Raw genomic sequence first — 19227 nt, 5'->3', positions numbered from 1 at the left:
TATAGAATGCGAAATTCTGGTATACGAGATCAATATATTTCATGAACGTCCAAAAAGTAAATATGGTCTTATATGCGATTTAATATCATTATCAATAAGCCCGATTAAAAGGCACTCTAATTTTTATACATATTTTAGAGTCGATGCGACAGGTATAGTGGAATAGTGGCAGGCAATAATATTGATATACTTAATATTATTATATATATATATATATATATAGGTCTAAATATTCGGTAGATATATGAAAATTCGATAACAATTACATCTTGTAAATATCCATGGATTTTCCAAGAACCTTTATATTTTGAGTATTGGCTTTGGTTATTTCACGCTATTATTTTATTACCCTACATAACTATACCATACTATTACAATACCACATACAAACCATTGACCAACAACAAGCATTCTTTAGGAATTTTCAATAAAATTAACAGTCACAGATTTAGGTATATTTAGTGTGCATTCTTTGTACTTCAACCTTTAGTGTAAAAGCACACCTATCTCGCAATTCGAACAGGTTATTTTAATGTGTGCTTATAATTTACATGAGCAATCAGTGATCATCACCGGTGGAATGACCATAACCATAATAACAATTATCTAGATATCATCTGTATTTATGCTAATACACAAAAAAAGTAAAAAAAAATACTATGGGATAAATATATGATTATTATGTCTGCATTAAAAGCGCCAATACAGCATATAAAATTTTGAAAGAATAACAAAACAAATAACTCTAGCTAGTGTTTAGGTACATATACACGAGACCTTATAAAATATTTTGAAATCCATCTTATTGTTTTTCAAATACTTAATACTTAGTAATAATAAATTTTAAACTCAACATATTAAATCTATATACACACTTCAACAGAATCACCTTAACATTTAAAATATCAATAAAATTATAATCGAAACACATGATAATACTTATTATGGCTATACACATGCAAAAATGTGCAAATTTTATGATAAGTAAACTTAAAAAACAAAAAGGATCTACCAAAAATGGAATGACAGTAAATATTATTATAAACTTTGATAATACATTAACAAACCTATAGAAATCAGATCCAATTGCACAAAAAAAAAGCTATTACATATTTTGTCTTTGTTTTTATATCACACTTAGTACAGAATTTGGCTTGGTTTTCTAATTATCTAAGGTATTTACATAGTGAACTAATATGGTTAACTACTTATATTTTATTAAAATATATAGTTGAATTCTTAGGAATGCATAAACAAGACCAGCAATCGGGGTGGGATATAAATATTCATTGCAAAAATCTATGTATATGTGTCACTACATGCATTCAGTGGTTTTCATCAGTTTGGTGACCTACAGAAAAGATTCATTCTACAGTTACAAAAAAGAATCTCTGTTAAACAACTACTTTCAATATGTTTGTTTTAATCTGATAGTGCACTTCAATTGACCGCTCGAAGAATCCTCCAATTTAGGTGGCGATATAACAAATTTCGCACTTTCTATAGATTTATACTTCTGAAATTTTTCAGCAAAAACATATGTATTTTTTCTGTGACTAAACACAGCTTTCGATTTTCTCTTAATTGCCATTTTGTCGATAAAATTGTTTTTTTCTAAAAATACCCATGGTTGCCACTTACGTCCCGTTAGGTCGGGGTTAAATGTGGAGCGCGTCTTTGGTGTACTAGCATAATGCGATCCATTTTCATTCTTTTTTATCACTACTTTGGGAACTGTTTTTTTAACTTTTTTACTCTTTTCTTTGAGCATTTTAAATTGAATTTCATCTATACTTTTTAAAACTTCTTCAAACTTTGGTTTATGTTTCTTTGGAATTTCTTTTTTTAAATTATTATTATGTTTATTTGTCTTTGGTTCTGTTTTCAAAATTTTTAATTGTCTTAGTTTCAATAAACTATGTTGTGGTAATGGTAGTTTTATTTTAAGATCTTGAAATGTTTCTTTTAAAGGGGGAATATATTTCTGGGCTGCTTTTGTAATTAAGGGCCGACTCGGAGGTACATTATAATTACCACTACTACAGTGAAGGGAGTCTTTAATGTGTTTTGGATTTATTTGTTTGTTATTAGTTTCAGATTCATCATCACTATATTGTGAACGTTTTGATACTTTTAAGGTAGTAATTTTTAACAGCATAGTTGAGCTCTTTTCTTCAGATGTAGTTGATGATACTTCTGGTGAACTAGAGGTGTTATATGTAGTGAAGTCCTCTTTTTTATTATAATTAAATACATTATCAATGCTGGATTCACAGGAATGTATAGTATCGTCTTGCATTTGTATATTCAATACATTTGACTGTATGATTCTCTCTGATTCGTCTTTAAAATCGTTATTGAATTCCACATTGTCAGTAATGACGCTAGCAGAACTGACGCTTTCTATATCACTTATGCTTTTAACATTAACGGACAAAGTGGTCAATAAATCGGGAGAGTTCAATTTATAGTCTTCTTGGTTTGATCCGGTGAGAATATTTTCCAAGGAATCATTATTAAAGCATTTTTCAAATTCTTCGATCATATGGCATTCTCTATTAATTAGTGTTTTATTGACGTCCATTTGAGGCGTTCGATATAAAGTTTCAACAAATTGAGCATCATCGTTGCACATCTTATCGCCATATATATATTTCACTTTGTCTCTATGTTGATTACCAATAAAAATTTCAGTATCTTCATCTTCTGAAGAATTAATTTGTCTTGGAGATGAAGTATTACTAACTGTTATATCTTCGACTACATCGTCACTTACTACTGTTTCCACGCAAGCTACATCCTCTACCCATGGTTCCTGTTCCTCAAAAGATTCATCGATATTTTCTACACACTCAGAAAGTCTATATTTATTATCTTCGGAATACACTTCTATTTTGGAGGGTGAACATGTGATTTCATAATCTTTATTAGTCATATCACCCGTGTCTTCTGATATTTCCGTAAGGCATAGTTTTTCTTCTTCATTTTCTTCTGTTATAATGCAATTATTATCAATCAGAATACAAATAGATACGTTCTCTTCATTATATATAGAAGATATAGAATTTCGTCTAATATTTTGAATACTGCAAAAATTATCGTCTAACAACGGTTGTTCAATTAAATTATGTAAATTGTTTTTTCTTCGTTTGCTTTGCCAATTCAATTTAAAGTCATCGTTACTATCGTCTTTAAACCTATCTAACGCAGAGTCTGAGAACGCTCTTTTAAGACATGTTTTTTCGGATGTACCTAAATTTTCGGATTCTACAGAATATTCTATAACGTTTACAAAATTTTTATCAACATTACCTCCATGTTCTTTATATAATTCCTTTGGTAGTACAGTAGTATTTTTTATAATATCTGTGCATGTACTATTCGTATGAACATAATCCTCAATATTAATAATGTTTTCTGTAGCAATTATACATGTTAATTTAGGACTTTCTATGGACTGTTCACATAATTCCGAATTTTGTTTTGAAACTGTGTTTGATAAAAGAGCAGTAGTTTCCAAATTTTTAAACTTATTACTACTGTCATTTACTTGCAGCACTGAAAACATTTCTTCGTTATTTGCAGAATTATTACCCTCCTCCTGATTATCAGTAACAATTTCTTTAATAATGGAAATGTCTTGAATGTTACTATTCGATACTATCTCAAAATTTTTATTCTCATACTCCATACTATTAGATGTAGTATTATTTGTGTCGAAATTGGTCTTAATAGTGAAACAGGTTTGAGAAGAAAGTGTATTATATACAATGTTTTCACACATCATTAATTTCTGAATCCATGGTGAAAATAGTTCTTTCCTAATACGATAAGGTATTTTTTTAATATCAGTAGTAGAAGATAGATCGAGTGATTTGGCCATGTCACTGTCTGTAATAGAATGACATAAAGAATTGTTTTCGACATTTCTATAATTTGTATTATCAGTTTTTTCATTGTGTATAAAAATATCTTCATTCGTTTCGATTAGTTTCGCTTCAGGTATTATATTTTTGTCATTAACTATAATTTTAACATTTGAATCTAATGAAAAGTTAGAGGTAGCAAAAGTCGTACTGTTTGAAGAACTAATTTCAGATACAAAACATTCTGATGAAATTTCGTTGGTAATTATATTAGGAATTTTTATTTGTGATTTTATACTATCTACATTCGTAGTATTAATTTTTGAACATGTATTATGATTATTTAACTTATTATGCACACTTGGACCATTGACTTCTGCTTCATCTTGATGGGGCGATAACAAAACGTCATATAAATTAGTTGGTTTCATTTCTAGTCTTTGATTTTGTAGCTCAGTCGTATCTACACATATTGTTTCTAATACTTTGTCTGTGGAGTCAGATTGATATTCATCGTTAGTATTTGTATTATTTAGTTCTATAACTGTGTCATTTCGTTTACAAAGTAGTTGTTTTGAAAGTACGTGCTGAATATTTTGATCTTGTGAATTATTTTTACTAGGGTCTGTTGATATTTCAACATTGTTTGAAATTAGTGAATACTTTTGATCGTTACAAATCAAATTCTTCAGGTCCACATCATGAATTTCTTTTTCATGCGTTGATGATATTATATTTGTAAAACTTGACGGGTTATCATTTGTCTGTAAAATTGGCACCATGTCTGTGTCATGTATATTTGTTTCATTTTTTGATTCAATTTCTTCTGTACATTTTATCATACAGAAATCTGCCGTTTTTGAAGTTATTGTATTAGAATCTATGTCTTCTGCGTTATCTTCAACAATAGAAATATGTGATTTGTTTATTGTTTTTTCGATTGCGACAATATCGCGGCAAGTTGAATTGTTAGTGTCTGTGTCTTTTGGGATGTCTTGAACAATAGAAGCATTGTGAGCAGTATTACTTGATTTTCCTTCTGTATTTGTTTTCAAGGAAATGTCAATAATTTCAGAAAGCATATTATTAGGGTCAACTTTCTCATTAACCATGAGAATACTGCTTTCTGAATTATCATCAGTGGTACGGTTTATCTGAATTCGATCAATATTAATTGATGTTTCACAAGCAATTTCAACGTCTAATTTGGAAATATCCACATTCAATTTTGAAATATTTTTTTTGGCATTGTCTGTTATTCCTTTTTGATCCTCAGTTGCTACTGTGTTTTGACGATATGCTGACATCAGTTCAGAAATATTTTGTTTATCTGATACCGACTTCACGTTCGAATCAGTACCTAAGACTGTTTCATTAATATTTAGTAAATCATCCACATTTAATTTCGTGTTTGATTTTGACTTATCTTCTAAATTTGTATAATTACTGGTTTGATTTGTACTAGTTCTTATATTTAAAGACTGTTTGTCATGCATATAGTCTTCTGTTACAACTTTTAATGCGCCAGATACATCCTCCGTTGAATTATGTTCACATACAAATTCATTTGGTAATGCAGGCAAATTTAAGTGATCATTTTCTGTTAAAGATGTGACTCTATTACTTCTATCTTTATTATCTTTATGACTGTCTTTGAGATAATTTTCTTGTTTAATGTCTACATTTTCAGATTGATCATTAGTGAAAGAATCTGTATCATATTGAGTACACAAATCAACAGGGTGTAATGAATTAACTGCTGGATTCATTAGCTTTTCAGTCATTAAATCTTTATCCGGTGGACTTGTGGATGTAGGGCATATATTTTTTGATTTACTTATACTGAAGTCAATCGCAATATCCTCCACTCCTAGACGTTCGTCAGAAATAGAATTAACTTTATTTAGTGGACTTCTACAGCTAGGCGATAAATTTACTGGGTAAATTTGAAGGTTTTCTGTTAATTTATTAACAGGACAGAGAGTGTCTTTATTATTGTCATTAATTTTAGAATTGTCAGGATTTTTAATAATCACACTATCCGTTCTTAATGTTTGTAAACATGGTTGCATATTATTCACATTAAGTTCAGAACCTTTCTTTATTTTTCTATATTTACTTAATTTGGAAAATTCTCGTTCTGATTCAATGCTAGGAGATTTGACAAATTGACAACTTATTTCCGATTCAGACTGAAAATTGTTTGTAGTATGTTTTAATATATTCTCAGAATTATTTGATATTGAAGTTAAGTCTTTGGTTGTAGTAATAACAGTTTCTACTTTATTTGCATTAATAAACTGTTGATTTACTTCAGTAAAATTTAATTCAATGTCATTGTCAAGTCTTGGTAATGACGCCAGACTAATACTAGAATTACTCTCTAAATCCTGCAAAGAGTAATTGTTTTTTCCTGATTCTACAATATCATTTGCAGCAAACTGTGTATTGGCCATTTTACAACTGGGAATTTTTAAATCTTCATTTGATGTTAAGTGACTAAGTGATTTTACTCCTTTGTGATTCAAATCAACATTTTTGTTAATGTCATCTACAGTGTGGATACGGTGTTGGGTCAAAATAAGTGGATTTGTTACTTTTTCTATGACTCTTTCTCCTAAAACAGTTTGAGCTGGTGTTGCTACTTCAACATTTAACATTTGTGGACTGCAAGGCTTTATCTCAAAATTGCATCCAACCTCTTTATGAATTACTGATTGACTAATTTTTGCTTCAACATCCAAGGGTGACACGGAACGTGTTGTTAATCCTGTTGTCTGATGTGATGCAGTCCCTTTTATAGGCATTGGGTAACGAATATCTCTCTGAGAGGGATGCTTCATGGTATAATTATTTTTCTTTGATGATTCAATTGCTTCCTCAAATTGATTAAGTAATTCAATACTATTATAACCTTTAATATTTTCAGGCAATTTTGAAACTTTTTGAATATGATCATATTTACTAAGATCTTCATTTGGAACATTTACTAATCCCAGTACATAAAGTTGATCTTGATTCTTTGCTAGATCCTTGTGAACAGTAATTTTGTTTGCGGCATTTGTATGTGATGGAACTGTAATTTCTTTACTACAGTTTTCATTATTTTCATCATCGCCTTCATTCCACATTTGCAAAAATTGTCGAACATCAATACCTTTTTTCTCTTTAGAACCTCCAGGAGCATTTAATTCTGGTTTAGACATCATAGTTGGTCTTGTTGTTGGTAAAAATCGTGGATCATATCGTCTATAAAAGTCACTTGACATCCTATTAATTCCTAAGTCCATGCTTCGTATGCTTGTTGTTGGAGATTGACTCACATAACCACAGTCTTCTTGAGAATTCAAATGTGTTTGCATTGTATCATTGCTAGTATTTGAATCAGATGGGGATATTGCTATAGTATGAGGTGAGATTTGAGACATATTTCTTGATAAAGACATTGATGAATCCATATTTCTATAATGTGTCATGTTATATTCATAATTTTTAAAAGTTGTGTTTTCTTTTCTATAATATGGATGTGGTAGTGCATGCATGTTTACTGTTGGATAATTAGGCATACATTGGTTTTTTGTATGATGTGGTTTTGATATTTCATTTACATAAAAGTTTTCAGGTGGTACAAATGGTTTTGATCTACTATTATCTACATAGTCCACATATACTTTACTATTATCATAAGATAATTTGTTTGCAGATATAGACTTAACAGAACTTTCTGGTGGTAATGGATATATTTTGTTTGGAACATAATTTCCTAACATTGGCCCATAAGTGGGATGTGTTACTTGGTTACGAATCGGAAAGTTATAGTTACCTTGTGGATTGGACCTTTGGTATCCATCTACAATAGGTTCAGATATTCTGCCATCAAAATATTTTAAAGGAATTTGTGGGTATGGATTATAAGGTGAGGGTAAAGATTTTTGCAAATCATATTTATTAGGTGGGAATGGTGGCATTGGATGGAATGGGTTTGAATAATTACCAATATATTCATACCTTGTTTGAGGATAACGTTCCTTGATTGCTGGATACGGTTGATAACGTTTATTACCATCACAGCCATACAGATCTGCATATACAAGCCCGGGATCTTCATGAGTTGTCCTATGTTGCCTATTTATCTGCACTGGTCTAGGACCAGCACAACTTGCATAATCAGGATACTGATACAGTTCTGGCCCACTATAAGGCTTCCCTGTCCTTACAATTGGTGGCCACCCATTGGGAGCAGTTTGTGCAAGCACTGGATTAACATTTGATGCACGTATTTCTGTGTTCCGAACACTGTTTTGGTCATTATTTAAGTTATTAATAGTATAAGGCACATCACAATATTTGGTTTCGGCAGGAATGTTTGATTTCATATTTTTCTGAATTAAACTGGGATCTTCATTTATTCTCCCAGTGTGATAGCTTGGTGGCACCATGATGCGTTGCATATTTTCCTGGAATGTTTGACGAGGTGATATATTTCTTAATGGAGTTTGGTAATTGGATGTTTTGTGAGGATAATCTGGTGGGTATTGGTATGGATTCTCTGCATACGACCATGATTCGTAGGCACCTTTTTTTAAATCATTTGAGATTAATGGCGGCAATACTCTGTCCGGCCCTATAACGGCGCAAGGCCGTGTCGGTACATCCATTTTACCCAACTGGTTTGAAGTGACATCTTGGTATGGCTTGTTTCTGTTGCATGATGGAACGCTGCTGTTTGCAGGGAACTTGATACCATCGTTGATTCGATCTCCAAGAGTAGACTCACTTCGCGAATCTTTAATATCCATGGTCGTTGCAAATTAAACAGACATCCTCCTTTAAAGCCACCATTTTTCACTAAAAACCTTTAATAGTTTCTCTTCAATACAGCGTTTAGACGTCACACAAAATGTTTTTCATCCTGCAACATAAACAAAATATTAGTAAATTCAACGAAATGACAAATGTCAAAAGACAATGCCACATAAACTTTTGTGCTTGAAGTCAAGGTTTTATTACAACTTTTGTAAAGAGTAATTATTTGCTTCAATACCTTAACTATTTCAGAAAAAACTTTCTAACATCAATATTATTTCCTTGGAGACACCGATTTAATATGTTCCCACAATTCCAAAACTATCGTCTATGGTATAGATTTATAATGACAGGGTCGTAGACAGTGGAGAAGAGCAATGTTGCCAAGCTAAAAAAGATAAATATTTGTAAAGGCCTATTACACACTGTACCATATTAATACATCAGCCACTGAGTAAATTATCACCATTAACATACAAACATACGCCTTATAACTTACAACAGTTATGTTCATTAAAATAATCATAGAAATCTGTTTCAAATAGCAAACTTGGATACATTTGGCGCACTTTGATTTATGGATTTATTATTGAGTTCGAAGAGATCGCATATATAAATGTCAGTTCATAGTTAGGAAGATAAGTTACGAAATTTCATTTTCTTCAATAATTACTAATGCAAGAAATTTTGGTAATAATATTGTTTTTGTCCTATTCCTATAAAAAATCATTCACCTCTTTATCTATAGAGAATGAGAACTTTGCATCCAAATGAAAGTTTAACTAAAGTTTCGTTTTTATTGATAAACTCAAAATTGTAATTGGATTAGTCAAAATGTAACAATAGAGTTTAATTGATTTTATTTTCCATTGTAATTTTGGTCTGTCTTCTCACTCCTATTATTGAACAGATTAATTTGTGTAAATAGCGTTTAGGTTTTGACAGTGATCGTTAGAATGACATTACTGACAGCGCACAGTTTCAGTATACAGTGCCGAATATTTATATTTGAAAATCAACAATAATATTTAATTAATTTTATTTAAGATGAAGTATATATCTGTTACTTTAATACTTTCTTTAGTTTTTGCTGTGTATATTATAAACACAATATGGACGCTTGCTGATATTTTTATACCACCAAAATGCATTCGTGGCGAAAGATGTTTTTCTTCATATTTGGTATCAAATCCCGTCTTGCACTTAGTTCTTTATACTTCTGTGAAACAAAATCCGTCTTTAGGTGGATCTTCAGCGGATGGTGTCACCAAAGTGCATACTTCTATGAAATTTGATTACCGAAATTCTGCAACTATGTAAGTTTGGTTATAAGTTTTTTGTATTGAGTATGTCTGTGCTTTCTATATGTTTGTATATGATCTTAATTTTCTTTCCAGTAACGTAATTTTGAAAGTACCTCGTAAAACTCGTAATAATGGAACTTTATTCATGCATGCAGTATTGTTGGATGATAGTCGTCTCTATAAGGATTTCGATGAAATTCGTCATACAGAATCAGTGCACACGCTTCCTCTTGTAACATATACCGAACCTCAGGCAGCTACTTTTAACCTGCTACAAAATAATGTAAGTACATACATTATGTGTCAAATATATTATTAATTTCATTTTCATTTTAGCTGTAGTTAAATAGATATAACTGTTTTTAACCAGAATGATGTGGGCATGAGTTACAACTGTAAAATATATTGAACACGACAAGCAATTCCTTTCTATGTTGAAGCCTAATTGCTACCATATCCTCTCAGCTGCATTAAGAAATCACTATCATAATATGTCAGCACAACATTATAGTGAGTTCTTAATGCAGCTAATAAGATATTCTAGCCATTAGGCTTCAACATAAAGAAAGAAAAATAATTAATAAAAGAAAAATAAATTAGGTCTGAAAGGGATAAATGGTTTACATTACCCTAGTGATCTCAATCCATTATGTTGTCAAATTTCATTAAGACCTGTTTAAGAGTATAGTCCTAAAATGGTTACTAGTAAACAGCCATACTTTGACATTTATAATATCAGTATTAGTGACTAAAACAGGCCTTTCTTGTGTTTTTCATTGCTTTAATTTTCTATTATTAAGTTGTTATAATATGTCTATATTTTATATTTTTAGAATGATGTAAAAAAACCTAAAGATGGTAATTATCATCCATTTGCACATATAGCAACAATAGTGCCACTCTCCATTTTAACAGACAATTTGAAACTTCCCGGCAATAAATTACCAGGAGAGTTGGTTCCTTTCATGAGGTAATATATTTTTTTACTCTTGCTATAGTAATATTATTTGTATTTTTAATGAAATATTTTATGTAACTAGAATGACAAACAACTTGTTGGGGCACCTGACACTGGTAACCTTTTCCTATACATATACATGACCACTACATACATCAAATTATTATGTTACAACTGTGATACCATAATGAATTTTTATCCAAACAATATATTGTACCCCTCATGAAAAAATAATTAATTAATATATTTCCAGAGTTAAAAATGGTAAATTTTTGCCAATAATTCAGCATAATGTTCTCAAAGCTCGGATGTCAACATTGCAGCTGTTAAATAGTAGTACATCAGAGGTTAATGTAACTGTAAATGTTGCACCAACAACATATGGCTCGTTTGGTTTGGCACTACATGTGCGACTAGCTTTGGAACAGCTGCGACAACTTGGGTTCAGTGAGAAAGATATAGATGATGTCAAAGGCATATTTGCAGATACAAACCTGTATCTTCTGTCGGCTACTGTCTTGATAGCCAGTTGTCATGTAAGTGTAAATTTAATCCTTTACTACTGCTAGAAATGCATTAATTACGTGAGCTGATTATGACGATTTTCCGACTCTACTCTCCTTGGTAAGATGTCGTGAAATAAGTCAATCATCCCTTCTCATTAAATTTCATGAGATATTTTTGCGATTAGTTACATGTAGTACTTCTCAATTGTTTAGCCACCACTAAATCATTGAGAGGCTACTGCAGATGTACTGTACTTAAGACGTCATTTTACGAAGTCTATTAAGAAAATAAAATAAACACAGTCTTTATAATTTCGGCGACTTTAGAAAAGTTTATTTTTTCAGTTATTGTTTGACTTCTTGGCTTTCAAGAATGACGTATCGTTCTGGCGAAGAAAGCGGTCGCTCGCGGGTTTGTCTGCTCGAACAGTGGTGTGGCGCGCGTTCTCTCAGTTCATCATCTTCTTTTATCTGCTAGATGAGCAGACTTCGTTACTAGTACTCGTACCGGCTGGTATTAGTGCTGTTATTGAGGTAATTTTTATTTACAACTCCACAAATACGAGATTTGGCCTTAAATTCCAGAACTTTTTCATCCTCATAAGTTTTGACCTACGAAAGCTAGTAAAAAATGCGATGATAAAGGTTAGGTAAGGCAAATTAAGCTTACGTACGAGATATTATCGGCTGTTTTTGCTGTTTTTTTTTTAAATAACTTATATATTAATTAATGATGATTTTATTTTATTCCAAGACATTCATGTTAGTACCACAATAAGAAATAAAAATATTTACCGCCAAACAAAATGGTCAAGGCTTCTCTTGTATAATAACACTACATACATTGAAAATATACAGAACATTCGCTTTATAAAAGGGCAAGCTAATCACTATTAATTACAGATAACATTATAGATATAGTATACTTATTTCACTATTTGAACAAACTTATTGCTAGGTGTGGAAGGTGACGAGGATATTCCACGTGCGAGTATCGTTTGCGGGATGGCGCGTGCGCGTGTGGCGAGACGTTGCGGACGCAGCTGAACGCAGCACAGCGCAGGCTGACGCGGAAGCCATGCGCTACCTGTCTATGCTTCTCTACCCACTCTGCATCGCCGGTGCAATATACTCACTAGTCTATGAGCCACATAAGAGGTCAATATAATTTTTATTTAATTGTTATTAATTTGAAATGTCAATATAATTTTTATTTAATACTTATTATGTACTTTGTATGACAAACAATCGTACGACCCACTGATGGCGGACTTAGTAATGCCTGATTGCTTTCTCTACCACTCAACCATCGCGCTGATCAGTCATGATTCGAAGACTTAGGGTAATAAACCAATGTACAGAAGAATTATTATACATAAAATATTAATATATTGTACATATATAATATATAAATAGAATGAGTTTTTCCATATAGACGAAAACAATGGGACAATTCATGTTTGTTATATGAGTGTAAATATAGGAATAGGTTATATCTGCCGCCAATGTGTCTTCCTTCTTCTTCCCAAGTAGTTTAGACAGGGTTTGAATGGAATGAAACAGCTGTGTTGATCCATGCATAACTATAATAATAGTAACTAAACTATTTCTCGATTGCAGTTGGTACTCATGGGCCCTACACAGCATCGTGAACGGCGTATACGCATTTGGATTTCTGTTTATGCTGCCTCAACTTTTTGTGAACTACCGTCTACGTTCAGTGGCTGCGTTGCCGTGGAGGGCGTTTATGTACAAGGCATTCAATACATTCATTGATGATGTGTTTGCTTTTATCATAACTATGCCCATCGCTCATAGAGTCGCATGCTTCAGAGATGACTTGGTCTTTCTCGTTTATTTGTACCAAAGATGGTAAGTGCAGTTACATTGTCAATGCTAAATTATGTAACAGACAACCTTTGTGGTCTTGCGGTTTAGCACATCGCCTAACTTCCGATATGTATATGCGGGTTCGATTCCTCACACGGTATAAATATATGTATTCATGTTTATATCAGTCTGTGTGTTTTATATATATATTGGGTATGCATTAACAAAATAATGTATTTATATCAGTTGTCTACCCCTGACACAAGCTCTACTTACCTTGGGACTAGATGACGGTGTGTGAATTGACCATATTATTATTATTATTATTTAACAATTATTATATCTAATTCCAGATATTGATGACTGATGTTTTCTAATTCCCACCCATAAATTTAAATTCAGGAGTGATTTTTATCTTATTTAATTTAAATACATTAAATTATTAATAATCACTCATTTCGTAATTAATTCAGTTTTGTTCCTACCGCCTGATTTATTCACAGTGGTTTCTTAATTCTGGACTTAATTAAATGCATTATTGTACGTCCATTTTTTAGGTTATATCCAGTAGACAAGTCGCGAACAGACACCGCGTCCAGTATGGACGAAAATCCAGAGGAATTGGAACCGCTGAAAGAGAAAGCAGAATAAAGTTAAACGGATTTTTTCTGTTTCTATTTTCATACTGTTAAACATTCATCCCCTTACTTATGGAGATAAAAACAGTATACGGTATGATACTTAATAAACACGATGCTTGCAGCATGATTATCTGCAGTTAATTTGCACCCCAAAAGTTTGTAGTTTGATTCCCAAATATATGAAAATAATAGAAAAATAAGCAAATTCTCTTGAGAAAGTACTCGGTATTCAAAATTTGATGCGGTACAACTTCCTATTGTAGTAAGTCCCTAAAACCCTCCGTTACACTGTTCGTCAAAATGCGCTATTTTTATACAGAGATTAAAATGCTAAAACATAATTTTAAAACAGTCCTTAATTCTGTTTTAGCATCTTAGTCGCTGTATAAAAATAATGCATTATAACAAATTAGTACACAAATGCTGTAGCATCGAGTCTGTGTAGATATCATGTAAATATTAGTGTGAAATCCATATAAAAAAGACAACAAATTAAATAAGGCAATCGCACAAATGTATTTTCTAATCGTCTACAAGTAAGGGGATGACTGATCAAATATATATTACAGTCGGTACTTTGTTGAAACGCATAGAGGCTGCGCGATATATTAACGCCAATGCTATTTTGATAAATGAATTAAATTATTTGTAAAAAGACACTATAAGACTATTATATAATAATATATACGAATCTTTGTTCAAGATGAATGTTTTTGTAATTATTATATATGTATATTGAGCGATTTTACAAATATTCATAGTTATTGAATTACATGAAATTAGCTGCCTTGGGCCGCCATCTGTTGCATTATCTACAACGAATTAGAACATAACTCAATATAGAATTATTGGAAAACTAATAAAATAGGTTGTGACTGAAATAATTACCAATCACGTTTAAATATATATATGTACTATATTTATATATGTGTCTATTTATATTACAACTTAGAAGCCTTTTAAATTTAGAAATTTATGTGAAATTGACGATTGACAAGAACAGAATTATAACTCAGAAAAATATTAATAAACTCTCACATCTTTTCAAGATGAAAAGTGTGATGCCGGAGTTATTTTATATGCGATTAATAATTTTGTAACATCACAGTAGATAAGTAGAAAAATACGCTAGTTTTAATATATATCTGGGACATAGCTTTCCTTATATAGTAGCCTCAGTAATGGTCAAATGAGTAATGGTAAGTATTTACTTACACGAATTAAATTTCGAGAACCGAAATTTAATTCGTGTATATACTTAGCACGATCACAATAATTTACACACACTATTTTACAATAGTAGATCACAATAATCATAATATTTTACAATAGTGTGATTATTGTGATCATGTTGTTATTGTATTATTATTTATAGTTACAATAATAAAAATGTACTGACTGAAATGTACTTGTTGTCTCTGTTAGCTATCGATGTCATACTGCTAGATTTATTTACGTTTTCCGTTACGTTTTATATTGGGACTCTTCCGGTTTAGTATTATGATATAAATCTATGTATTAATGAATGACGGACAGATGGCGGTTCTAAATTAAGATCTCCTATATACCATACGTGATATTACTGCTATATGTGCTAACTGGTAGTTCATAATGTTGTCATAGTTATTCACTAATATTCTAAAATTATATGAAAACGTAATACTTTAATTTGAAACGAATTATGCTTTTCATATTACCATACGAGATGCCAAAAAATTGTATGTTTTCTAGGTTAGGTAGTTTAAATTTACATTTTTTTCTGTATTCGTCAACTATGAACGGATTTTGTTGGTTGTTTTCTAACCGGAATTATTTAGTCTCCAAATCCGTCCGTCCTATACTAATTTTGTCAAGATTTTTGTTGACCCCTTTTTTTGTGTGGAATCCTTTAATTATACTAGGTAATATTTGCTCACTGGGCGTAGATAATTTATCTAAGACCACAAACTATATAGAGATATGCTTGAGACAAACCAGAACAATTAAGTGAAACTGAGAAAGTATCTTAAACATAAGAAATATGTTGTATGTTATTTTTATTCAAGGTGTCTTGCTTGTATTGTACTGGTGACATGTAGGAAATTATGATTAATATGTATATTAGATTGTACTGGAGAAATATGAAAATTTATTATAACCAACTATTATTTTTGTAGAGTATATGACATTGCCGGTTTTATATTTATGTGAAATAATAATTGTGTGTTATGTCAATAATGAATAGTTTTTTAATGTTATTTATTTTATTTTTAATTTTATGTTTGGGTGTTTAGGTTTCAATAATATAAAATACTTACAGTATAAAAATATATTTATATTCTGGAATCGAATTTATTTTGATAGCGCAAATAATTTGAATGAGATTAACATATATGAGTAATATATAAAATAATAATGTAAAATATTTTTTTATAAAATGAATGCAGTTTGTAGTCGGAAAATCGACAATTCTTCCTCACATTATTATTTTTCTGTCTATTATACTACTTGTTGTTTTAGGGTGGTTATTTGAAAATTATAATTGCATTTATTATTATGAATAAAACATTTTAAATAAATTTAAATATTTTATTTCAGCTCACTAAGTTATAATGTCTATTTAACTATAGAATAGAATAGAAAAATCCTTTATTCAAACGAACTTATTATTTTGAATCTACTACACATTCGGAATGTTCTCTTATTAAAAGAAGAACGAGCAATATTTATATATATATACTTTAGTTGTTTGATAAATTGAATTAAAATTGGTATGAGGCTCTATCTATATATGTAAAGTTGGTGTGTAGAAGACTACGAAATATTGAATATACTCAAATTGTCATAAATGTTTATTCTTGATTGGATAATAATAAAAAATATACTGATGTTTTCACGTTTTCCGTTATTTTATATTTGGAGTAGTTCTTATTGGGAATAGAATAGCACTGGTGCGTACTATGTAAACGTGAAGTACAATTCAGGCTGAGTTTTGAATGTACCCTGTACATAGAAAAAACGCCAAAGCCGAAATAAACCAAGTCAGCGGGATATGAAACATTCAGATTTTTTTTGTGTCTTTGTATGTCTGTACAGGATTATCTCCGATATCTCTTAAATGAAATTTTGCGTAGATAGTGGTAGGTACCTAACAACCCCAAGATTTCAGAAAATTGAAGAGTTCTCATGGGACAGTTCAAAATCTATAGTAACACATACAGCTTTGAGAATAACACGAAGTTTATTTATTTTGGTCCAGTATTCCCAGACATCATAAATACATACATACATACATCGATATTAATAAATGACTACAAATAACATAATATTACATACTAAGTAATACCAAATATATGTTTTGGTAATTGTTGAATGTCTGACTATCGTCATCGATCGTCAATTTTGACTGTTTAAACATTTTTCTCTAAGCACAATGAAATGTGCTGTATATATATATACATATATATATATATACAGCACATACGTTTATTAAGAAAATTATGTGCGAAAAACAGATTTTGTTGTATTTTTTGGCCATTTTAGACCAAAACAATTACGATTTCCCAGAACCTGAATAAATTCATCGATATATAATAATGACTCAGTAATTAACCCAGATTGTAAGAATTCTTTATCCAAGAGGTATAGGGGCTTGTATATAGAATAATCGTAATCGTAAATTTATCTGTCATTTCGTATGTTTCAGCGATTCATATATAAATATGATTGATTATAATGAAATTACAGGATAAGAGGCATGATGGCATGGCTTAATCCTCTAGAATGGCTTGAATTCTATTACGGGTGTCTGTTTCTATTCTATTCTATACGTATTATGAAATTTCGGATACGGATAGGTTTCGGATATAGGAATGATTGTTATACCGGATACGGATAGGGATGCGGATATGAAATTATTTCGGATCATCCGGATATATTTTCCTAAGGAATTTTAAAAGTAAAATACAAATAGCTAATAAATCTGTTTTATTTATATGTCAGCATTTGGTAGTAATTACAATCAGTCTCAATTAGGCTCCGCCGCTATCCGACATACGAAACTTATATTTCGGATTCTGTTACGGTTACCGGTTTATATCGGATATCCGACAGTTTCGGTTACGGTTACCGAGCTCCCTAACATCCCTGGTCCGAACCACCGTTATCATCAAGTTGGTCGTCGGCTTGTTTGTTATTCTAATTACATAAAAAATATATACAATAGAATAAGGTAAATGTACAGATATCACATAGTAGCAATTCACAGACGTAAGTAGAAAAATATGCATATTTAAACATAATGCGTGGACCAGAAGCACACATATAAAATAATGTAATAACATATCAGTTGAAAAAAATAAAAATTCTAAATGTCTCTTGGAAATAGTTGCAAGCCAGCGCAGCGGCTTGTCCAAGGAGTCAATATGAGTAATCGAAGTAATGTTACATATTTTCAGAGGCCAAATAAGGTCTTTTATACTATGTTCTCTTTTAGCGGTTTAGCTATTGGTATATGATCTAGTATTAGGAATTTAAAATAATTTATGGATTTTGAATGACTAGTTTTTATACATTATAATATTTGACGGTCTTGGTGGTCTAGCGGTTGGTTAAGAACACTGCGTTATTTCCGATGGTCGTGTGTTCGATTATTATTATTATACTGTTTTGTTGGTGAAAGTGGTGTATGACCACGGTTCACAACTTCTGGCGAGAATATATTTTCATATTTTAAGGTAAGTACATATTTCCATTTGTCTTGTTTTGCCTACTACCTACTTACTAGAACCGTTACATTTTCGACGGGAGGATCTTTTTGTATTTTCAAGGAATAAGGTTTTTAAAATTACTCCTATAGAATTGGGAATTACCTAAATTAGTACGAAACCACTATTAACAATATAATTAATTATACGAATTAACTACTTATCGGTTTTAGAGTAGGTATTTAAAAGAAATTATATATGTATAACATTACGTTAACGCAGGTGGCAACTACTAATCGCATATAATCTTACAGAAGGATTTGTACTTTTGTGCTTACACACTTTATTTACAATCTTTTTTTATGCTTGGTCATTTGTTGACAACCGACTGTTACGAAAACAACTTATGAATACGTTTATAAATCTATTTAGATACTTATTAGATAGAATAAAGCAATATAACTATTTTTATCTGCTTGTTTTTTTTAACTTAAGCACTTCTAAACCACGCAACAGAGTCATAAGTCTACTATCATTTCCAGAATGTCTTTGGAAGGATTTATATGCATATTAAGTTACGTATATGTATATAATTTTTTGATGTTATGTACTTAAATGACCTTCGTCACAA

General features: G+C 31.0%; 2 protein-coding genes across 2 annotated transcripts; one reads left to right on the top strand and one right to left on the bottom strand.

The window, feature by feature from the left end:
- Positions 1 to 212: 212 nt before the first annotated feature.
- LOC131843509 (putative histone-lysine N-methyltransferase 1) lies at positions 213 to 8665 on the bottom strand. Its single transcript, XM_059192177.1, has one exon. It carries the CDS (start codon positions 8663 to 8665, stop codon positions 1409 to 1411), a length of 7257 nt encoding a protein of 2418 aa, XP_059048160.1. The 3' UTR covers positions 213 to 1408.
- Positions 8666 to 9658: 993 nt separating this feature from the next.
- Positions 9659 to 14006, top strand: LOC131843465 (lipid scramblase CLPTM1L). Its single transcript, XM_059192116.1, has 8 exons — positions 9659 to 9988; positions 10070 to 10259; positions 10810 to 10946; positions 11188 to 11470; positions 11786 to 11974; positions 12399 to 12598; positions 13061 to 13312; positions 13828 to 14006. Exons 1-8 carry the CDS (start codon positions 9720 to 9722, stop codon positions 13919 to 13921), a joined length of 1614 nt encoding a protein of 537 aa, XP_059048099.1. The 5' UTR covers positions 9659 to 9719; the 3' UTR covers positions 13922 to 14006.
- Positions 14007 to 19227: the final 5221 nt, after the last annotated feature.

This window comes from Achroia grisella, unplaced genomic scaffold (genome assembly GCF_030625045.1).
Source record: "Achroia grisella isolate CSIRO2021 unplaced genomic scaffold, CSIRO_AGI_Agris_v1 utg308, whole genome shotgun sequence".
NCBI classification, from domain to species: Eukaryota; Metazoa; Arthropoda; class Insecta; order Lepidoptera; family Pyralidae; genus Achroia; species Achroia grisella.
The sequence above is the reverse complement of the archived record's forward strand: the minus strand, read 5'-3'. Positions and strand labels throughout refer to the sequence as shown.

Coding starts and splice junctions, on each gene's coding strand:
- LOC131843509 (XM_059192177.1), bottom strand. CDS start 8,665: ATGGATATTAAAGATTCGCGAAGTGAGTCTACTCTTGGAGATCGAATC.
- LOC131843465 (XM_059192116.1), top strand. CDS start 9,720: ATGAAGTATATATCTGTTACTTTAATACTTTCTTTAGTTTTTGCTGTG. Junction 9,989..10,069: donor TACCGAAATTCTGCAACTAT/GTAAGTTTGGTT, acceptor TTTTCTTTCCAG/TAACGTAATTTTGAAAGTAC. Junction 11,975..12,398: donor GTATTAGTGCTGTTATTGAG/GTAATTTTTATT, acceptor ACTTATTGCTAG/GTGTGGAAGGTGACGAGGAT.